The sequence below is a fragment of the Megalops cyprinoides genome, chromosome 4 (assembly GCF_013368585.1).
Source record: "Megalops cyprinoides isolate fMegCyp1 chromosome 4, fMegCyp1.pri, whole genome shotgun sequence".
Lineage (NCBI taxonomy): Eukaryota > Metazoa > Chordata > Actinopteri > Elopiformes > Megalopidae > Megalops > Megalops cyprinoides.
In genome coordinates, this window is record NC_050586.1 from 7,528,367 (window position 1) to 7,548,124 (window position 19,758).

The 19,758-nt window shown below is 44.4% G+C and overlaps 4 protein-coding genes across 5 annotated transcripts; 2 read left to right on the forward strand and 2 right to left on the reverse strand.

Moving 5' to 3' along the window:
* Positions 1-372: 372 nt before the first annotated feature.
* LOC118776760 (hepatic lectin-like) lies at positions 373-6,459 on the forward strand. 2 transcript variants are annotated; one of them, XM_036527296.1, is made up of 8 exons: positions 373-528; positions 1,418-1,501; positions 1,780-1,863; positions 2,021-2,116; positions 2,395-2,448; positions 2,791-2,930; positions 3,024-3,133; positions 6,142-6,459. In XM_036527296.1, the coding sequence occupies exons 2-8, from the start codon at positions 1,420-1,422 to the stop codon at positions 6,293-6,295; spliced, it is 720 nt and encodes a 239-aa protein (XP_036383189.1). In that variant the 5' UTR covers positions 373-528; positions 1,418-1,419; the 3' UTR covers positions 6,296-6,459. The 2 variants fall into 2 exon arrangements, with proteins under 2 accessions (XP_036383189.1, XP_036383188.1); XM_036527295.1 differs by lacking the exon at positions 373-528 and adding an exon at positions 1,172-1,214.
* A 299-nt stretch (positions 6,460-6,758) lies between these two features.
* pla2g1b (phospholipase A2, group IB (pancreas)) lies at positions 6,759-8,668 on the reverse strand. Its single transcript, XM_036527900.1, has 4 exons — positions 8,620-8,668; positions 8,365-8,515; positions 7,914-8,047; positions 6,759-6,909 (listed from the first exon to the last, which is right to left on the reverse strand). The coding sequence occupies exons 1-4, from the start codon at positions 8,666-8,668 to the stop codon at positions 6,791-6,793; spliced, it is 453 nt and encodes a 150-aa protein (XP_036383793.1). The 3' UTR covers positions 6,759-6,790.
* A 2,558-nt stretch (positions 8,669-11,226) lies between these two features.
* On the forward strand, positions 11,227-12,611 carry LOC118776079 (phospholipase A2, minor isoenzyme-like). The gene is made up of 4 exons (XM_036526156.1): positions 11,227-11,263; positions 11,459-11,615; positions 11,764-11,891; positions 12,487-12,611. Exons 1-4 carry the CDS (start codon positions 11,227-11,229, stop codon positions 12,609-12,611), a joined length of 447 nt encoding a protein of 148 aa, XP_036382049.1.
* Positions 12,612-13,425: 814 nt separating this feature from the next.
* prkab1b (protein kinase, AMP-activated, beta 1 non-catalytic subunit, b) lies at positions 13,426-19,634 on the reverse strand. Its single transcript, XM_036526682.1, has 8 exons — positions 19,517-19,634; positions 17,852-18,007; positions 16,704-16,873; positions 16,037-16,130; positions 15,715-15,829; positions 15,285-15,418; positions 14,608-14,676; positions 13,426-14,163 (listed from the first exon to the last, which is right to left on the reverse strand). The coding sequence occupies exons 2-8, from the start codon at positions 17,999-18,001 to the stop codon at positions 14,086-14,088; spliced, it is 810 nt and encodes a 269-aa protein (XP_036382575.1). The 5' UTR covers positions 18,002-18,007; positions 19,517-19,634; the 3' UTR covers positions 13,426-14,085.
* Positions 19,635-19,758: the final 124 nt, after the last annotated feature.

Here is a 19,758-nt window from a genome sequence, read left to right on the forward strand (position 1 = left end):
TTTCTGTTTTCAAAATGGTGGGATGAAACAAAGCCACGATGTAAAATTTCAGTATTGTGGGTCAGAGGTCATTATATCATGGGTTGCCATGATATACAATGACACACAATATGTACCACAAATGAACCACAACTGTTCCACAACTAACCACTATTTGTGGTTTTGTGATTTAGTACTTGGGTTGTAAAAGGCTAAAAGGCCGGAAAGTGGACTTGTGTGTGTTTTGTTGTAGTTTTGACAACAGTAAACTAAACAGAAGCTGAAAACTATCACTAAAAGTGACAACCCTCTTGACCAATTGTAATCTCTGTGTTTTGCCCACCTCTCTGCAAACGATGTGTGCAGTTTTTTTAGTGACCGTCACATGCGGCCAGGCCAGTAGGTGGAACCAAGAGGGCTGGCAGATAAAAATGGAAGAGGGAAAGGGGACCTCAATCTTTAACAACTGGCTGCTGCGTGTACATATATACAGACAGACAGACAGCCAGACAGACAGATAGACGGACAGACAGACAGGTTGGTCGAGAGGTAAGTGAAACAGTAGGACTGACTACCTGGGTGGTCAACTGTCTTTTTTCTTTAGATGTGCTCATCTCAATTTTGCAAATCTTACCTGCTCTAGAAAGTGGGTCACTTACCATGGAAAGCATTTAAAAATGGTGAAGATGGCACGTCCAGACCTATTGTGTGTTAGAAAAGTATAGGAGAGTTCAAATAAGTATCTAATTGAAGTGTTTCATGTTAGATTCTGTCTCTTTGTGTGGTTTGTGTGTGTACATGTGAGCGTGAGTGTAAAAGAAAGAGCTTTTTCGGTTAATATTACCATGTTTTATAAATCAATATCCCAAAGTTCCATTCTGTTTGTTAGTAGAAAGAGCACAGTTTGAAGAGAGATGTTTCTTTTTGTCTATGGCTGGCACACCCAGAAGAATAATGCTCTCATAGAGCTGGTTTCCCCAGAACTGTCTATGTTTCGTGTTGGAATGATTTGCAGGATTATGGAAAAGCCTCTTATTTGTAACTTGCAACATGTCTTTTCTCTTTGTTTTCACTTGAGATGGTGAGGTGTACATGCAATAGACAGTATTGATTGAGGGATTAATAATCAACATGACCTGGCTATGTCCTTGGCACAGTCCACAGTGCCTATACTCATATGAATCTCTTAATTTGCTCTCTTCCTGCCTGCCACTGTCACAGTACCCCATCTGAAGGTAATCCAGAGTCCATGGATAACCTTATACTGCACTGTGAAGCAACATTATAATAACAGTTTTATAATAACTGCTATTGTTGTAGTTGTCAGTGTTTTTCCCTTTGACTTAGGAGTTGAATTGAAATTGTCCAATGTGGTATGTGTCCAATGCGTACTTCCTGGGTCTTTCGATTCACCAGGCGAAACATTTCTTTCTCTCAGTGATGGATTCCAATGGATATGATCAATTCCACGGGCCTGATCAATTGAATAGTTACCACGGTCAGAAAGTCATCATATATCGAGGTACGGTTGTTCCAAGCTTTGAGTTGTGAGTATATTTAAAGTCATCATATACCGAGGTATGGTTGTTCCAAGCTATGAGTTGTGAGTATATTTAAAGTCATCATATACCAAGTTATGGTTGTTCCAAGCTATGAGTTGTGAGTATATTTAAGGGATTGACGTGCTGCCTGAGGATGATGCTTGATTGTGATGTAGACCCCCAGTGCTCTTTGTGTTGTATGGTTCATCTCTGTTTCTCTGTTTCTCTGTTTCTCTCTCTCTCTCTCTCTCTCTCTCAGGCAGGAGGATCACAGTGGCGTATGTGCTGTATGGGATTGTACTGTTACTCTTGCTGATATTGTTGCTGATCACTGGAGTCAAGTGTAAGATTTATATCACTGTACAGCCTGTGCAGTGATTTATTTTCCAGTACGGCAATAAGAAATAAGAAACATACTTTATTTCTCCCCCTCTTCTCCACTTTCTCATCCTCTCGTCCCTCTGCTTCATCTTGCTTCCCCTGATATATCTTGGCCTCAGTCTCCCAGCTCAGCCAGGAAGTCGCAGACATCAAACTTTTCATCGCGTCGGTAAACGCCTCGCTGGCGGGGTCTCTCGCCAAACTGTCCAAAACAGGTGAGAAACGGAGCCGGCATGGGACACTGGAGTGCACTCGGGAAGCGAACAGGCCACTTTTGTCTTTGACAGTGCTCACTAAAGAAAAATTTGCTGTAAAAACCGCATGTAAAACGCCATTTGCTTCGTGCAGATTTGTAAAGCATTGATCACCCAAAACCCAGTCCTACAAAGAACTGTTACATACTCAGCTGTACATGGAAAATGTAGATATGAAAAAATACTGTTGATGTATGTTTGCAGATGCAATATTTTGACCCCCTACCTCTCTATGGCAGACGCTGTTACAATCCCGCTTCCCCATCACTTTGAGCACCACACTCTAGAGAGAGGTAACTGACACTTCTGCCTCTCCCCAATGTGACTGGTATCACAGATATTCTTCTTGCACAGATATGCAACTCTGTGTTCCTGCCATTGTCCATATTTCCTCACCTAGAGGAGGCTCTGTTGCTCTCTGTTGCTTTGCAATGAATGCAATGCATTCAATGAATGTTGTGTCTCTTTGCACCTCCCTATGTAATTATTTATATTGAGACAGCCAATCAGAGAACATTTAGCTTCAACCACGGCAGAGACAAAAGTGGAATATCTGTTCAGTAAAGTAGAGTATCTGTGCCAGCGTCAGTCCCACACACCCCTGTTTTCATGTACCCTCTCTGCTGTGCGCTCAGGGCCCTGCGACGAAGACTGGGTCTTCTTCCAGGGCAGCTGCTATCATCTCTCCACGAAGAGGGCCAATTGGCACAATGCGCAGCAGAACTGTGACCAGATGGGCGCACATTTGATCGTTGTCAACAACGCAGACGAGCACGTAAGAGCGTAGTGAGGGCCGGATGTGGGCGAGGGTGGGGGGATGGCGGCCTGGCGTCATTAACGCACACCGTCTCTCGACGCTCTTTCTCAGGAGTTCGTAACGGACCTGCTGTCCCTGAACAGCTACTGGATCGGGCTGATCGAGAGAGAGGAGGGGCACTGGACCTGGGTGGATGGGACTGACTTTGCAACAACTCCACAGTAAGGGTGAAGGTTGAGTGATGGTTGGGCGAGGTGGGGGGGTGTACTGTATTCTATTACTGTAATTGTACCTCAGTTTTTTATACCCCCCCTTTACGCCCTGCCCCCATTGTACACATTAAGCTCACTTCATTACCTGACATTACATTAATCTTCGTTTAGCAGACAGTCTTATCCAGAGTGACTTACATTGGTTACAATTTCATCCATTCATTTATACAGCTGCATATTTCCTGAGGTAGTTCTGGGTTAAGTACCTTGCCCAAGGTTACAACAGCAGAGCCCCAGTGCGGAATCGAACCAGCAACCCTCCAGTTACGAGACCTGCTACTTAATACTATGTCACATTGCCACCTCAATATGGACTCCTGTGCAGTCATCCATAAGTACAAAGCAGTGAAAACAGAAGACTGTTCACAGTAAATTGAATGTACCTATAAAAATATACAATACTAAAAACAGTAACTACAGAAACAGTGACTACAGTTTTGATATTGCTGTTGTTGATTATAGAAGGGTTTCTTTGCTTATCGCAAGGATCATTTCATCCTGTCTAACATAAATATATTCTCCAGCCCTCTCTCTCTCTCAGTATGTGAGCGGAACTTCATTGATGTCTGTATATTACAGGGTTTGATTGTCATAAATATTTTCCCTATATTAGATTAACTTTCTCAAAAAATGTATGCCTGCCAATTGTTTCTTTCCTTCAGCTACTGTCTCACTTTCACTCTTTGGTTCACGTCTGTGTCTGTTTTGGCTAAAGGAATATTGCACATGCAGAATGCACTGCATTCAATAAAATTCCTACACCTTCATTTGGCATGACTGAAACACGTTAGTTCCGTAAAAGCATATTATCAATTAACAAATACAACAACAATCAAAAAACTATATTACTGAAGGTCAAAGACCCAACAAAAAAGTTTTTTTTTTAAAAAAATGTGATACATTGCAACAAATCCCCGTACCTCATACCAGTGCAGTGCAGATCAGTGTTTCTTGATTATCAGCTTTTGTTGACTTTTGGCTGTGGTTGTTTCTCCTTAACATATACTGTTGCAAAACTGCCTATCGTCAACCAGCGTTAGTCTGCTGGGAGATGTGGCGTCAGTGTTCTAGTACTGTTGAATTTTTGGATTACACAGCTGGCCACACAGAGAAAGATCAAAATCCTGAGTTGTGTCTGGAGCTTGTGTGCTTCACTGTCCTGCTCACTGGTGGCATTCCCCAACTCTTATTTTTTTAGAAAGATTTAGTAAGAATCTGTGACCACATTTGTTCCATTTTAGGGAAGTAAGGGTATTTTCCTTAAAAATTATACTTCCCTAAAACTTGTTCTTATTTTATGATCAAGCACGGCTTTGTGTTGACCTTTTTTGATCACTGTGTGCTCATGAGCTGTCCTCTCTCAGCATCTCAGTGGACACGATGTGCGAAGTAAATTCTGGAAGCGCTTGAGTACCTACTCATGTTGTTGGTCTCGAAAATTAAAACTGATTTGTGCTTCATTTATAAATATGCCATCAGAGTCAGTCAGCATAACGCTTGGTGTTTTCGTATGTTTGCCCGTGGAATGTACTTTAGACTGGCCCTTGTTTTGGATGGTGCTCCACGGTGGAAGTTGTAGATGTTTGTGTTTTTTCTTCACTAGTGCAGCGGAGGGCACGTGTGTGGAGAAGGACTACGCTGTCCTACCAAAAGTCAAAAGACTGTGCGTGATATGAAGAGAATAACCTCTCAACCTAAACCCAGCAGCTCATCTTTGGATGAGTTATAACACAGAATTAGGGCAGGGCCAACATGGGTGGAGCACAATGCGACCAGTTTTTTAACCAGTAGTCAGCAGACAGTCTTCCATAATACACTGAAGCAATCATAAAGGCCAAAGACAGGCCAGCACGCTATTAATTTCTTGGAATAGAGACTTGTTTATTCATAACTACCTGTGTCCCTTGACTTTTGGTAGGACAGAATATGTGCTTGGTCTGGTTGTGTGTTGGATGGCAAGCATGTGTATGTGTTTTTATCCTGATAGGGAATGTGTGTTTTGGCTGGGGGTGCCAGTGTGGATGGCGTGGACTGACCCAGCTTGTGTACAGTCCTGCCCCTGGCTTTTTAACTGAACAATGTATTTTGACATGAAGGTGAGGTTAAAATGTACTTTATTTTTTTTTTTCTTTAAGTTTCCATTAGTTCCTTCAGGATTTTAGACTCCTTCTCAAAACAACAGAGGTCAGCCTCAGTGCCTGGAAGTTTTTTGAATACATTTATGCTGCTATGATTTTCAGAATCCCATTCTTAATTAATCAATTTTTTTGGCTGAGACTTGGTTCACCATACCGTCCAGTTAGTAGAGAATTTTCTTTCAGTAGAGAGGGTCGCGTTTCAAAAGTTTGATGGTAGAGTACCACTATGCCTCATCCACACTTTTCAAAATTCAAAATGGAGGTCCAACTGTCATATTTTGAATGAAAACACCTCAGACATCTCCTTGCATTTGTTTTTGTTAAAGGCTTCTGTTGTGGGCAATGGTGCAGCCCATTTACCATGTTTATTAGCTTTGGTTAAAACCTGACAGGGAAGTTCACTTCTTCATACACCTGGAGCTGTAGATAAGGCATTTCATTAATGTATCTACAGCAGGAGAAACTTTTTTTTTTCATCTTCTGTTCTTTTATTTCCACTCTTTTTCTCTTTATCACCCGCTCTCTTTTTCTGTTGTGCTGCTCCTTCTAATTCTGCTGCTGACTTTGTGCTCTCTGTTTTGTCTCTGCCCTTCCTGCTTATCTCTGCTCTCAATAGCTGTGCCGTTCACCGATTGCACATCCTCTCAGCTTAGCCTGTTTCGCCCCATTTCCTTCATTGCTTCACCCTGTAATCTTTTACTGGAATACATTACAGTACATTATTGTCATTTAGCAGACACTCTTACCCAGAGCGACTTAAAATGTTTACATGTTTATCCATTTATACAGTTGGACATTTCCTCTCTCCCTCACCTTCAGGTTTTGGGACGTGGGCCAGCCAGATGATTGGGACGTAATTGTAAATGGTGAGGACTGTGGTCAGATCCAACATAGCGCAAATCACGAGCCGCGCTGGAATGACGCCGACTGCACCCTGCGCCACCTGTATATCTGCGAACAGGAGGAAAAATAACCCTCTGAACCGCTGGCGCCCCCTGGGGGACGGATGGCTCCCAAAGCAAGCACCGTAATGATGGTAAAGCGTGAACATGCGTGAGGGACGAACCAGAAGTTAAACTATTTTCCCTCTGAATCTGCTTTTTAGTGTTCCAATATTTTTGTAAATAAAAGGACCACCCCCAAAATTGTCCTATCTCTGTGTTTGATTTTTCCAGCTCGATACTTTCATGATGATTTGTGGTGAGAGAGCTTGTCTGAAGGGGAGCACATAATATGGGGCATTCCCTTTATTGTTTTGGATTTCATATCAATCCTGTTTTTGATTATGGTGTGAACACTTCCAGAGGAAGTCAGAAAATACTCCACAAGGACATATGTTTACACTGCAAAATGAATTTTATTATTCATTTATGCACTGACTCCAAGAGACACACATCCCAGTAGTGTGGATCTGAGGTGCTGTGAGGGTGTGCAGATGGGTGTGTCTCGGGAGCCGATCTGGGGTCAGTTACTTGCACTGGTCGCTGGGCAGGTGCTCGTGCTCTGGGATGTATTCGGCTTTGGCGAAGCACTCGGCGGCCTTCCTGTCACACTCACAGATAAACATCTCGCAGGGGTTGTTCTTTTCTGTGAGTGAGGGGAGGAGACGTGTTCAAACAGGAGAAGGGGCAACTGCTACATAGGTGACTATGTAGACGCCTGTGTCCGTGCCAATTTAGAAAGAATTTCTACATATTCGCACTAATTGTACAAGCAAATGTTACCTAGAATAAAGCATTTTCTTGTGAGGTATCAGTGGCATTCATGCGGGTATAAAGTCGCTCATTGTGGGATAGGCGCTACTCTGCTGGCAGCAACCTGCAGATGCCTGACAAGTCACAGCATTCCTGATAGTAGTGACAGGTGGGTACCCCTAACTGTCTTACCCATGGGAGCCCCTTAACCACTGAGCCACTTGGGAACCCTCCCAGAAGCCTTTTTGACATCCGCAGTGGGAACATCAGCCCAGCTTCTGGCTACGAAGTCAGTCTTTTCACACATTCATGTTATCCCCCTCCACTTAAGTCACAGAAATCAGATTATAGTACGCGGGAGCAATGGACTACACTGTCCCAGAAAATCTGGCGTGTGACAGCACTTACAGTTTACAGTTAGTCATTTGGCACATGTTCTTATTCAGAGAGATTTTCAAAGCAAAATGTACAAATAGGTGCATTATTGAAGCTGCATGACCTCAGTACATACAGAAAATTACAGACCAACACCACAGTAACAGACCATTATATACATACCATCTAAACATGTGCCAGTCTATCACTAAGGGCAGCCAGTGCCATGCTGAATGCAGAATAAGTCCTACAGTAATCGAAGGTTTTCAACTAGTGCAAAAGTGCCGTAATAATCTGCAATAATTTATAAGAAAATGCTACATTAAAGTGATATAAATGGTTAGATCACGCAGATGGCTGGTGCTACCCAAGCCGGGTGCCAGCACACACATCCCACTATCTCCCCAACTAGATCATTTATGACCAGAGACGGCGACTTCTATCTGCAAACAGAGGCTAGGGTTCTGTCTCACCCTATCATGTAGACTAGCGCTGAAGATACAGATCGGAAGGTATACGCACCTGTGCAGGTGACGGTATTGGTGGCTCTGTCGCACTTGTAGGAATAGATCTCGGTGTAGGGGTTATCTAGGATGGGCCAGCATTCTTCGTGCTGCATGGCGTCTGAGTAGCAGTTGTCGTGGACCTCACAGCATCTAGAACACAGAGAGTGCACTCAACAGTGATAATTCCCTCCTTTGCACTCACCCCAGCACAGCTAAATCTGTCCAGAGATGAAAAGGCTGGAAGTAAGGTTTACAGTACTGGAGACTTCACAATGTAAAGCAGGTGCAAAGGAACATGTGACCAGGAATTGGCAATGGTCAGTTCAGCAACACCACACCCAGTTGCTCATATGCCGAGCTCAGACCCCACTCACCGGTGTGCGCGCTCACATGCACGCACACACATGCACGCACACAAGCACACACACGCACACACATGTGCACTGGTTTTCGGGGGTCCTCCTGACCTGTCCAGGTCGTCCACAGGAGTGCCCGATCCGCCCTTCCCACAGTAGCAGCCATAATCAGCGTAGTCCAGCAGAGGCCAGCTCTCGGGATTCACACAGACGATCATGTTCCGGAACTGCCATAGCGCCCTGGGGTCCACGTCGGCCAGCGCTGAGGGACACAGGGCACACCCAATCTCAGGTGAATGAGTCTGACTCTGTAATCTTATCGGAATCAGCGTCAACTGTTGTGGGGCGCTCGTAAGAACTACTCACCAAGAGACAGTCCAGCGCTAAGGAGCAGGAGAGAGCGAAGGGCGATCATTTTGCTGGTTGATGACAAAGATTAATCTGGCACTCAGACTTTTATACTACTTTCTAACCTTGAGGGGCGGGACACTGAGATAAAATGCAGGGAAAATACAGGGAATACAAACACACATGCCACTATAGGCACGCACACACGTACGTGCACACACACAGACACAGACACAGACACAGACACAGACACACACACACACACACACACACACACACACACAGGCACAATATGGACAAAGTTGCATTCAAATATTTATGCAAAGACAGATATGCATAAAGTAGGTACGTCAAGACGGGAACAATCAGCTTTGTGTAATAAATGTCTCGGGTCACGGTGAGGACATTTGAAAATGTGCAGGAATCTCATTCCCACCAGCGTAGACCATAAGAAACCAGAAACGTATACTGGTAAAGGCTGCCCTCTAGTGGCAAAAATAAGCATGGCCTAAAATCCGCAAAAAAGTTCCCTTTTTTTGGTGGTGGTGGTTGTGTGTGCCTCAGTAAATATCCAGCTGTATAAATGGGTAACGTGTAAAAACTGTAACCCATGTACACTGCTCTGGACAAAAGCACCCGCTGAATAAAAATAATTGAATGTAATGTAATACACTTGTTGTATGCAATATCGTTGAACATTTGCATGAGCAGACTCTCTTGGTTAGTGCGAGTCGTGTGATATTGAGTGGGTGTGGCTTTAATTCTCACCTCTGCCTCCCTCTCCCCAGACCCTAATGACGTGTGCCAGACCGCTGTGTGCGAGTGTGACCGAGCCTGCGTGTTACTAATAAGAGGGTCGAGGAAATAATACAAAAATAATCGTTCTTGGACCACCTCAATGCAATTAGCAAATGTGTTTATATGTTTCTTGGTGTCTTTTTGTGATCAAATAAAAACTTGCAGAAACATGGGTTTTTTGATGCGTTTTTTTAGTCCTTCACTCAGGTGAAGACTGTTGGAGGAGGGCTGTGTTCAACGCGTACAGCACGTGATTTAAAACTGAATCGTCTTGAAAAAGTACTTCCTACATATAGAACAACTTAATAAGCATATACACTTTTAACATTTTTTTCTGGAGCTCTCAGAAAAAAAAGTAAATACAATGACAAATATCTTGCTCAAGGTCGGTCTGTCCCTCGCCCCGCGCTGATTTTTCCGTTCTTATTTCCAGAGATATAATTTTCCATGCGGAGTATTACATAAGACAGCGCGTGAATTCTCCGAATTCAAAATATTCATAATAAACATGTCGGACTGTTCCAAATGATCAAACACCTCACGTTAGCCTCTTTTACTTCCCTTTCTAAAGTTCTTCACAAAGGAAGAACACCAGCGTCGGCATCATTGATTATCTATCTTTTAAAAAAGATACAGGCTTTCTCTCACAAGGAGAGATCTTGAGCAACTACAACTTATGTAAAGTCTAAAAATTACCCTAACATATAGTTTTTTTCCTCTGTAAATTTGTAGGATGTTTCCATCTCGCATTACCCTGAAGTCTTTACTGGTCGTTTACATAACTGAGTGGAGAGTGTGGAGTGGGGATTGGGCGGTGGGGGTGGTGGGTATTAGCATATTGTAAGTTATTTGCGTCTGTAAAAAAAAAAAAAAAAAAACTATTTTCAAAGATCAAACGTAAAGAATGTGTCACCTTAAACGTTATATTTTCACTAAATGCAGGAAAAGGGTATTTTGATTAGTAACGTTTTTTCTTTTTCATTTCAAGTGTTCTGGTTTAACACACGGTCTGTTACCGTAGATTCCGTTGCTCAGTTTCATCCATTTCGTCCCCCATGATAATTTACAACGAATTGCAATAATAACACTGAATTTTTGCTGTCACAAAATCTTTCCATAGCGCAATACTGTTGCAGTGCATGGGTACCAGTGTCACAAAACTTGCGGCAGTGTAGCATACTGGTTAAGGACCAGAACTAATAACCAACAGGTTGCTGGTTCGATTCCCCATTGGGGTGCTGCTGCTGTACCCACAAACTACCTACTTAACCTACAATTTCCTCAGTAAATTTCCAGCTGTATAAATGTATAACCTTGTAAAAACTGTAACTGTATGTAAGTTGCTCTGGATAAGAGTGTCTGCTAAATGCAAATAATATAATGTAAGAACTGATCTGAGAGAAGCTCTGAAATTGTCTCCCTGCACTCATGGGACACACCCTGCTTCTTCAGCATGGGGCCCCTTTGACCTTCATGTCTACATATTTGCAGAGTGAAGGATAAACCCATGGACATCTCTCTCAGAGTGCTGCCGTAACAAGGATTTCCTGTGCAGTTGTCCGAGCTAATCATAATGTGACACATTTTGTATGTTTTCACACACTTGAAAAGGGGAAAGCTTTGGCTCTTGTTGCCAATATTAACTCGGTATATCTTGGTGTTGCAAAACCAAGTGTCCCGTACAAGCAGTTTGTCGAGAGCTGCCCTTGACCCTGACTTTCCACTCTGGACTCCCCTGGAACCCCGCTGCCCCCGTGTTATCTCTCCCTTGCACAGTTGTACCTATAAAAGCCCGGGGCATAGCCACAGCCCGTCTCGTTCCCCACCATGGATCCCAAGGTACTGCTGCTGCTGCTGCTCACCGGTGAGACTGCTCTGTCCCCAAAATCCCTCCTTCTCTCACCTTCTCTCTCGGCTTTGCCCCCCCAACACCCTCCCCCAACCCCTTCCTCTCAGCCTCCACAATTCCAGCACAGAACTCAGCATTCCACCAGCTGCCGCAGTGATGATGCTGACTGTGATTGACAGGCTGTGTTCCCTCCCCTTTCCCTTGACCCAGCCTACGCCGCCCAGGGCGCAACGGTGCCCCGAGCTCTGTGGCAGTTTGGGATGATGATCCAGTGTGCCCAGCCCGGGGTCAACCCCTTAATCTACAACAACTACGGCTGCTGGTGTGGGTTCGGGGGGTCCGGCGACCCCAAGGACGAGCTGGACAGGTAAAGGAACGGCTGTGAGTTGTCCTCTCCTGCACAGAGCCTCGTAGAGCCCTCATGGGGCATTTCAATCAGAAAAGAGGCAGCTGTCCCGTCTCTTCTTTCTTCAGTCCCACAGTCCCATCACACTCCCTCTCCTCCTCCCCGCCAGGTGTTGTGAGGTCCATGACCTCTGCTACAGGGCCAGCAGGAAGCTTCCCGAGTGTCGCCCCGTCGTGGACGTGCCCTACATCAAAGTCTACGACTTCACCTGCTCCGATGGAGAGGTCACCTGCTCAGGTAACCAGCCTCACAGAGGGGATGAGAAACTGCGGGGGCTGACGCATGTTTTAGTTCGTGCACGTTCATGGTATTCATGGAACATCAGCACAAATCACCAGGGCAAAGCATCATGCTGAATTTTAGGTTGGATGATAAAAAAAAACACAATTACTAATGCACTCCTACACTTTATCAGACTGATAAAATAAGCACAAAGAATGTGGGCTTAATGCGGGATCACTATGCAATTAAAACACATACATGCTGACTTTGGACCATTATGTCAACATAGTGAAAACAGTAAAGGGTCTGTGCAGTGTAGTATAGTGATAAGGAGCAGGACTTGTAACCGAAAGGTTGCTGGTTCAATTCCCCACTGGGGCACTGCTGCTGTACCCTTAGGCAAGGTAGTGAACCCACAATTGCCTCAGTAAAAATCCAGCTGTATAAATGGATAACATGTAAAAACTGCAACCCATGTACACTGCTCTAGACAAGAGCACCTGCTCAATAAAAATAACCTGTAATAATAATAATAATAATAATAAAAATAATATTGTGTGATATTGAGTGGGTGTGGCTCTAACCCTCACCCCTGCCTCCCTCCCTCCAGACACCAACGATGTGTGCCAGGCCGCCGTGTGCGAGTGTGACCGCGTCGCCGCCCACTGCTTCGCCGAGCAAACCTACAACCCCGAGAACAAGAACCTCGACCCTGACGTCCACTGCGTTGAATGAGACGGAGCAGAACGATACCAACATCACCTCACAGTTGTAGATGCCAAAATTAACAGTGCCTAAATGAATGACTTAAATATTTGATGCGACTTATTAGCAATAGTGAACAGAAGAAATTTCTCTGTAAACTAACTCATTAAACCACACTGTGACGTTCACCATTTTGTGGTGCAATGATTGGGTTGCATTTCAAATGGGTATTTAAATGGGGCAGCGAGCTTTACTCCATCCCTCTCTGTGAGTGCATACATTATGAGCAGGTATACAGCCATGCACAGCTGGTTTATCCTGCAAAGTGGTGAAAAAAGTGTCTTTCAAGACTATAATGTTTCACGTAAAAAAAAAAAAAGCAAAACAAAAATCAAACAAGGCCCCAAACTGTTCCCGCCTGTGCGTCTGTGTTTGGAGAGAGAGCAGGTGGTCAGTTCCCCCGCTGGTTGGCAGCTGTTTGCAGTCTCACAGTTACACTGATAAACTTCCACAGGGCACACGGTGTGCAGGTTATACATACATCAGTGCACTCAACTCACATCAAATGAGACAGAATGCTTAGCACGTCTTTACCCAAGAGCCACAGGTGATGATTTAAGAAGTAAAAACTTGCTGTGTATTCCTGAAGTGCCTCTTACGCCTTGTGGACTTTCAAACGTCCAAGAAGATGGGAAGATTCCCTCACACAGCCCTGTCCCACCCCAGCACACTCTTTTGATGGACTGCCAGTCGTACCATAACCGCTTAAGGTTCACAGAGCACGGGGCCAACTCTTCACTCACAGCAGTGCACAGTCAAAAAGAGAACGGATTTCATCATCTTTATTGGGGGTCTTTATTGGGGTAAAAAAAGGGTTTCAGACTCCTTGTAAATCAGCAAAACCACACTCACAGCGTAGCTGTCTTTCTGATCTTCTGCTATGCAGTTTTCCTTTTTTTGTTTGTTGGTCCCAGTGTTTTTCCACAAAAAAAACTATTCACACTCAGTAAGAGGGACATAGGGACAGAGCTTGGAGTCATTCTTAATACTCCCTCTGTGTGTCAACACGCAGATGCCCCCCTCATCACATTCAGTGTACACATTCATTAATTGATCACTGTACACCAAGGAATGCTGGGTAATCAGGAGTAACATGCCCCTCGCTGGGGGCTCGTTCTGCTTGCAGGGGACCTGAGAACGCTGGTGCTGCACAGATGCATCCCCACAGAGGGGGGTTCCCCCTGTTTCCATAGCATTGTCATGGAAACAGAAGGAGCAATGTCCGAACAGCCAAGAGGTCACATGACAAGGCCGAACACAACTCCCTCACCCCCTGGCCAATCACAGTCCTCGGTGGACCGGACGGAATGTAGGAGAGGATGGACAGCGCTCGCGCAGGAATGACGGAAGGCTCATTAATTCATTAAGACTTAATCATTACTGATTAAGAAAGTAAAATAAAAAAATTTACAACTACAAAGATACAAAGACTTGAGCTCTTTGGTCAAATGGGCTTGTAAAGCAGCGTGGTGACGTACTTCTTCTTGTAACGGTGGGTGGCACTCAAGACCATCACTCCATCCTGACAGGAAAAAAAGGAGAACAAATATGTAAAAAAATAAAAAAAAAATAAAAAAGTACCACATCCTCTCCGTCTGACAGCAGGGACCTGGCTCACACGATCAAACTAGACAGAAAGGAGAAGCACTTACATCAGTCCCACAGCAACCAGAACATGTTTCACACTGGTCTTATTTAAGCTTTCCTCTTTATGTGCTTTAAGTGTCAGAATCACTCCCTGTCCTGGGGCCTGAGTAGGTCCCTTTAAAACAGGTACAGGTTTTGAACCAGGTGAACTGGAGGCCCTCAACGATTGTGGGAAAGGCGCTGGAAGCTACATATGCTTCTCCGTTCGATTTTTCATAAAGAAATTCCGCCCCACGTCTGTGGAAAATGTAGATATCGCACATACATTAGGCGTCCTTATCTCGGGCGCTCAGACCTTCGGGAGATGAGCGCGTCTCACCTTGATGGAGAGGGCGTACAGGTGATTGAGCATCACATGGTTGGGCTCCGGGAGCAAGGCGGGGTCACACTGTTCCAGAGACAAAAAAAACGCACAATCACCATCACAGAACGTGAACGTTAATCCCACAGAGCGGGCAAACGCACACATCACCATCACAGAACGTGAACGTTAATCCCACAGAGCGGGCAAACGCACACATCACCATCACAGAACGTGAACGTTAATCCCACAGAGCGGGCACGGCACACCCTGCCCCTTGATGGCTGATTTCAACGCCCTTGTAAATTTACATATCCCTCTGAAATCAGACCCACATTCACCACACTACCTCCGTGGGGTTATTAGGGAAAAGTACAATTCACCCATACCATCTCCCTTAAGTTTTTAAGGGGAAGGAACAATTCTCAATGCTTATTTTTATAGCTGGAAAAGTCATATTCAAGTGAAAGTGTACCACTATTACTACTTGAAATCTGGAATTTTTGACACACAACACTTTCTAGATACTCAGACACACATTTGCAAATGCTCCTGGAAGTGAGTGACAGCCACCACCATCTTAGCTGTCTGAGCTTTAAAACACAGAGACAGCCGCAGTAGGCTCTCAGGCGGACTGAGTCAGAACCACACTGAGGCAGGCACACAGATAGACAACTATCTGAGCTTTAACTCACAGAGATGCCGGTGTCCTTGTTGAGGATGACCTGCAGCAGGTGGGGTGGCAGTATGGGCGGGGTCTTGAACTTCTCCTCCAGCTTGCATACGTAGGGGTCCTGGTGGTATGGCCCGGGCGGGGAGCTGGACACGTCTGAGACAGGAAGACGCACAATCACGACGCATGAGCAGCCAGGTCATAGTACGCATGCTGAGTTCAGTTACAATGACCAGTTACCAACTTGCGGCACGACCACTCTCTGAACGGATGGCTCAAATCAGACCTCTGGGAAAAGGGCGAATAAACGACAAGAACATTCCTATCTTTACGTAACTGCAGAAAGTCGTCAGGGTGAGGCGATTTCCTGCAATTACGGAGATACCAGAGCTCCTACCCGTCAATTTTGAAAAACAACCACTGGCATAACGGCTCCTATAACAGGTTCCCACCTGACATGTCCGAGCATTTCTGTGAGTCGACCATGAGAGCGTCAAACACCTCAAAGTCAGTCTTCTTCACCTGGATGACATTGTTCACTGTGCCCAGCTGGTTGGTCACAGTAGGCTAAGGACAACACAAAAACAATTACTTAAACATAAGGACTCAGACAAAATGACTGCAGTGCTTTCAATCAACAGAAGAAATATAATAGCTTGTAATGATAATAACTAAATGACAATTAAATGAGAGGAGTTAGAAAACAATTAATACATAAATACATACATACATATGACCAAAAGAATAAATAATGACAATAAGTTGGTTTTTCACCTCTGATGGGTCATGAGTCCACTGTCCATCGACGTAGAACTTGTACTGGTGCTCTCCCTCTGGCAGATCCAATATGGCCACAAAGTTGTTCTGACTGAGAGGAGTAACACAGACCAAAATCAAATTCATATTAAAACGCGATTAATCATTTGCCCCTCTGGGTGGAATGATGAAATGCGTGGGGAACTGTGGCGGCCGCTTCATTTTCGGGGGCTGTTTTCCTTACGAGTGTACACTGCCCTCTTGTGACAGAACAGGGAGTTGACGGTGTGCTTGGCTTGACTGGTTGCTTTTCAACACTAACCTGCCCAACCAATGTATCAAGACACATAATCCACGCTATTAGCATCAGTCCTTATGTCTGTGCTTATATTTTATACACTGTGTCTGGTGATTACTCGCCTGTCAGCCACACATGCATATAAAAAGGCAGAGAAGGGTGTGTACTGTTTTTTCCCCCCTTAGCCTGTATTATAGGTCACTTACTCACTACGGTCATGCTACCACAGGTTAGCTTTGCTCGAAGGCTGACCTATTAACAGCTTGTTTATGCTGCGGCAGACCAAATCGAAATAGGCCGCTCCTTTCCAGACTGAAATGTAATTTTACACCCAGCGTCGGCCATCTGGGTAGACTGATTCTGCGCACTGAGCTCGGCCCAGCTCACCTCCTGGTCAGCGGGATCTTGTTGGCCCAGTTGTTGAACGATCCCGAGAGAAAGATGTCTTTACCGGCGCCCTTCCAGCGGAAAACGGTCGGCCTGGCCTGGGTCGGACCCTTGTCGTTCGCCTCCAAGTCCTGCCGCCACGCCAGGAACTCATCTTTCTCCAGAGGCGCCTGTATGCACCGGGAGAGAGATATCCAGGCTCAGGAGAGGGATCACAGAAGCATAATGAAATGGATGAACACAGAAAACATGCGGTTTAAGCTCCATATATATTTATGACACTTCATACATGTGTTTAGGCATGTATTTGCAATGACAATAACACACTGATTAGGGCTGGGCGATATAGCCGTCGTGATATATCGAATAGCTATTGTTAGCGCAATAACAGCGATCCCCGGTATGTGGCGTTATGTTTCTTCCCGTATTGTTTTCCCTTTAGTCGTACCTGATGCGGGAGCGCACCTCCAGTTTTCCGAGGCCATGTGAAATGCTACCAGGGGGAAAAAAATGCCACTCGTATCTATTCAATGTTGATATCACAGCAACAGCACTATGCTGCTTCCATGTGGTAGACAGAAACACATGGCTACGAAGATAAAAAGAGTGAAAACATATGCTATGTGTTTTTCAAAGCTAATAGGCAAGTTAACCAACGTATTGATACAAGCGATATTTTTCTGCCCCGGAAGCATTTCACTTAACTTTGGAGGTGTGCTCCCGCATCAGGTATGACTAAAGGGAAAACAAAAAACACAGGAAGAAACCTAACGCCACATACCGTGGATCGCTGTTATTGCACTAAAAATAGCTATTCGATATATCGCGACAGGTATATCGCCCAGCCCTAACACTGATTTTCAGCCATTAGGAGTTCTGCATTATTTGCCCTACCGCTGTGGTTTGTCCATAAACAAGCAAACTGCCGTGGGCAGCAGTGTAGCAGAGTGGTAAGGAGCAGGGCTCATAACTGAAAGATTGCCGGTTCGATTCCCCACTGGGGCACTTCGGTTGTACCCTTGGGCAAGGTACCTAGCCCACAACTGCCTCAGTAAACATCCAACTGTGTAGATGGATGAAACTGTAAGCTATGCAAGTCGCTGTGGATCAGAGCATCTGCTAAATGACAGTAATGTAACATATGTAACCTTTATGTCTTCTGTGTGAAAGATGTCTGCATCCTCGGAGCTGTCCATTAGGATTTTGGGCCGGTCCCCCTCCTTGGCCCCCCGGCTGTCCCGCCGGTGCGCCTTCTCCCCCTGGCCCATGCCGGCCCTCTCACTGCTAGTGTTTCCCATCTCCCCCTGTGTTAAAATAGCAGAGGAACCACTAAATCATCACCTCTGACACAAACTCCATGCTCACCCAGTGACATTCACCAACACACAGTCACAGAGGCCAGCCTACAGTCCAGGATGAGGGGAAGAAAGAAACACAGGATTTCTTGAAAAAGGAATAAAACATTTACACATGAATGGCGCTGAAGCATGCCATGCCTGGTAGCGCATATACACAGTGTTTATACAACTGCAGAGCCTCATGCATCAAGCAAGGCTCCTTCTTGTAACAAAATCTGTAGGCAATGCTAAACCTTATCTTTTGCCCCACCTAACCTTATGGATACCGTATGGAGATGCCTGGCAAACATTACTCAATAGTCTTGAATACTAAACACTGGTTTTCAGCATTCTGAATCTAAACAAAACACTTAACTTAAATTAATAACTAAACACTTAATTTCGGTTTCACTTTGCGGCAGCATTTTTGTGTCTATTCTAATGAAAGCAAACTGTGCTTTGGTCAAAATAACGTTACCCAACATACCTCAACTCATCATAGTGAATAAATAGCACACGGTTAAGTGTACATTTTTATTTCCACTTTCGTTCAGTTAACCAGATTATTCAAAAACTTCCGTTAGAAAGGCAATGGAAAAAAAAAAAAAACATGACATCCTTGATAACAACAATCCACAACTGTTAATCTTAGACTATAATAGCCCCTAATAACTTAATAGACTCATTAGGCTATTATTAGGCAATTATAATACAGTATAATAGACTTAACAGCGCGGAGGGGGAGATCATGCAATAACCCAGACCAATAACTGGACTTCTACCAGACCTAATTTGATTTGGCCAGGCCAAAACCTTACAACCTCTTATCATTTTAAAAAATATTTATAAATGCAGGCATAACATATTCCTCCCATTCAAGTCCGGAAGTAAAATTCGGAATATGTACTACTGTGTAATGATGTGCAATTATGGCGCATTACTGTAGGGCAGCCATTAAGTTAGAAATGTCAGCGAATGTATGTAGCAAGCTAGTTATATGATAGGTGTAGTTTCTAGGTTTTAGACTAGAATTACATCAGCATTACGTTAGCTTGGGTCACTCTCCAATAGCAACCTGACCGGTGTTTGAAGAGAATTGATTTAAACAACAAGTTCTGGCTAAGTTTCATTGAAAAGGAAGGACACAGGGCCCTATTATCACATTACAACAGGTCACAAAGTTTGATGGGCCCCGCTTTACAAGTAGCACGTAAAGTTAGCTCGTTACGAAACTTTGTACATTACCTTTTGGCCCTCCGGGAACTGGCAATATACTTGATATGCAATAATAGCGACTATTCCAGTTTATGTTCTACAGAGACTGAGTTAGCTAGCTAAATTGCTATGAGCTAATTAGCTAGTCTATTTTGAATAATGAACACTAGTTAAATACCTATCGACGGCTAAGAAAACCCCACTACATAGTGGATACTTTCGTGAGTAACTTCTAAGTCGTCCCTGTCGAAGAAATCTTACCTTTGTCAGCCCGTTTTTGTCTTCTCCGGCGTTGAAAAGTTGGAGAGCTATTAGCTAGCTAGCAAGTTGTTTTCTTATTTCGCCATTTTGCACCGAGTTTGACAATAATCTTCGCGTCATTGTAAACACTCCCCCCTCTTCCGGCTTCACTTCACACAGGCTTATCTATGGCTGCATATATTCCTGTATGAATGTTTCGGCAGGCGCACAATCACGTAGGCAACCACGTATTTGTATAAAAT

What these genes read in the sequence shown, in the direction of transcription:
- LOC118776760 (XM_036527296.1), top strand. Translation starts at nt 1,420, where the DNA reads ATGGATTCCAATGGATATGATCAATTCCACGGGCCTGATCAATTGAAT. An exon ending in CGCCAAACTGTCCAAAACAG is followed by an intron (nt 2,117 to 2,394) that starts GTGAGAAACGGA and finishes TCTCTATGGCAG; the next exon opens with ACGCTGTTACAATCCCGCTT. An exon ending in GACTTTGCAACAACTCCACA is followed by an intron (nt 3,134 to 6,141) that starts GTAAGGGTGAAG and finishes CCTCACCTTCAG; the next exon opens with GTTTTGGGACGTGGGCCAGC.
- pla2g1b (XM_036527900.1), bottom strand. Translation starts at nt 8,668, where the DNA reads ATGATCGCCCTTCGCTCTCTCCTGCTCCTTAGCGCTGGACTGTCTCTT. An exon ending in TAGCGCTGGACTGTCTCTTG is followed by an intron (nt 8,516 to 8,619) that starts GTGAGTAGTTCT and finishes TGTGTCCCTCAG; the next exon opens with CGCTGGCCGACGTGGACCCC. An exon ending in CCTGTGGACGACCTGGACAG is followed by an intron (nt 8,048 to 8,364) that starts GTCAGGAGGACC and finishes TCTGTGTTCTAG; the next exon opens with ATGCTGTGAGGTCCACGACA.
- LOC118776079 (XM_036526156.1), top strand. Translation starts at nt 11,227, where the DNA reads ATGGATCCCAAGGTACTGCTGCTGCTGCTGCTCACCG. An exon ending in GCTGCTGCTGCTGCTCACCG is followed by an intron (nt 11,264 to 11,458) that starts GTGAGACTGCTC and finishes CCCTTGACCCAG; the next exon opens with CCTACGCCGCCCAGGGCGCA. An exon ending in CCCAAGGACGAGCTGGACAG is followed by an intron (nt 11,616 to 11,763) that starts GTAAAGGAACGG and finishes CCTCCCCGCCAG; the next exon opens with GTGTTGTGAGGTCCATGACC.
- prkab1b (XM_036526682.1), bottom strand. Translation starts at nt 18,001, where the DNA reads ATGGGAAACACTAGCAGTGAGAGGGCCGGCATGGGCCAGGGGGAGAAG. An exon ending in TTCACACAGAAGACATAAAG is followed by an intron (nt 16,874 to 17,851) that starts GTTACATATGTT and finishes CGGTGCATACAG; the next exon opens with GCGCCTCTGGAGAAAGATGA. An exon ending in TGTACGCCCTCTCCATCAAG is followed by an intron (nt 14,164 to 14,607) that starts GTGAGACGCGCT and finishes TTTTCCTGTCAG; the next exon opens with GATGGAGTGATGGTCTTGAG.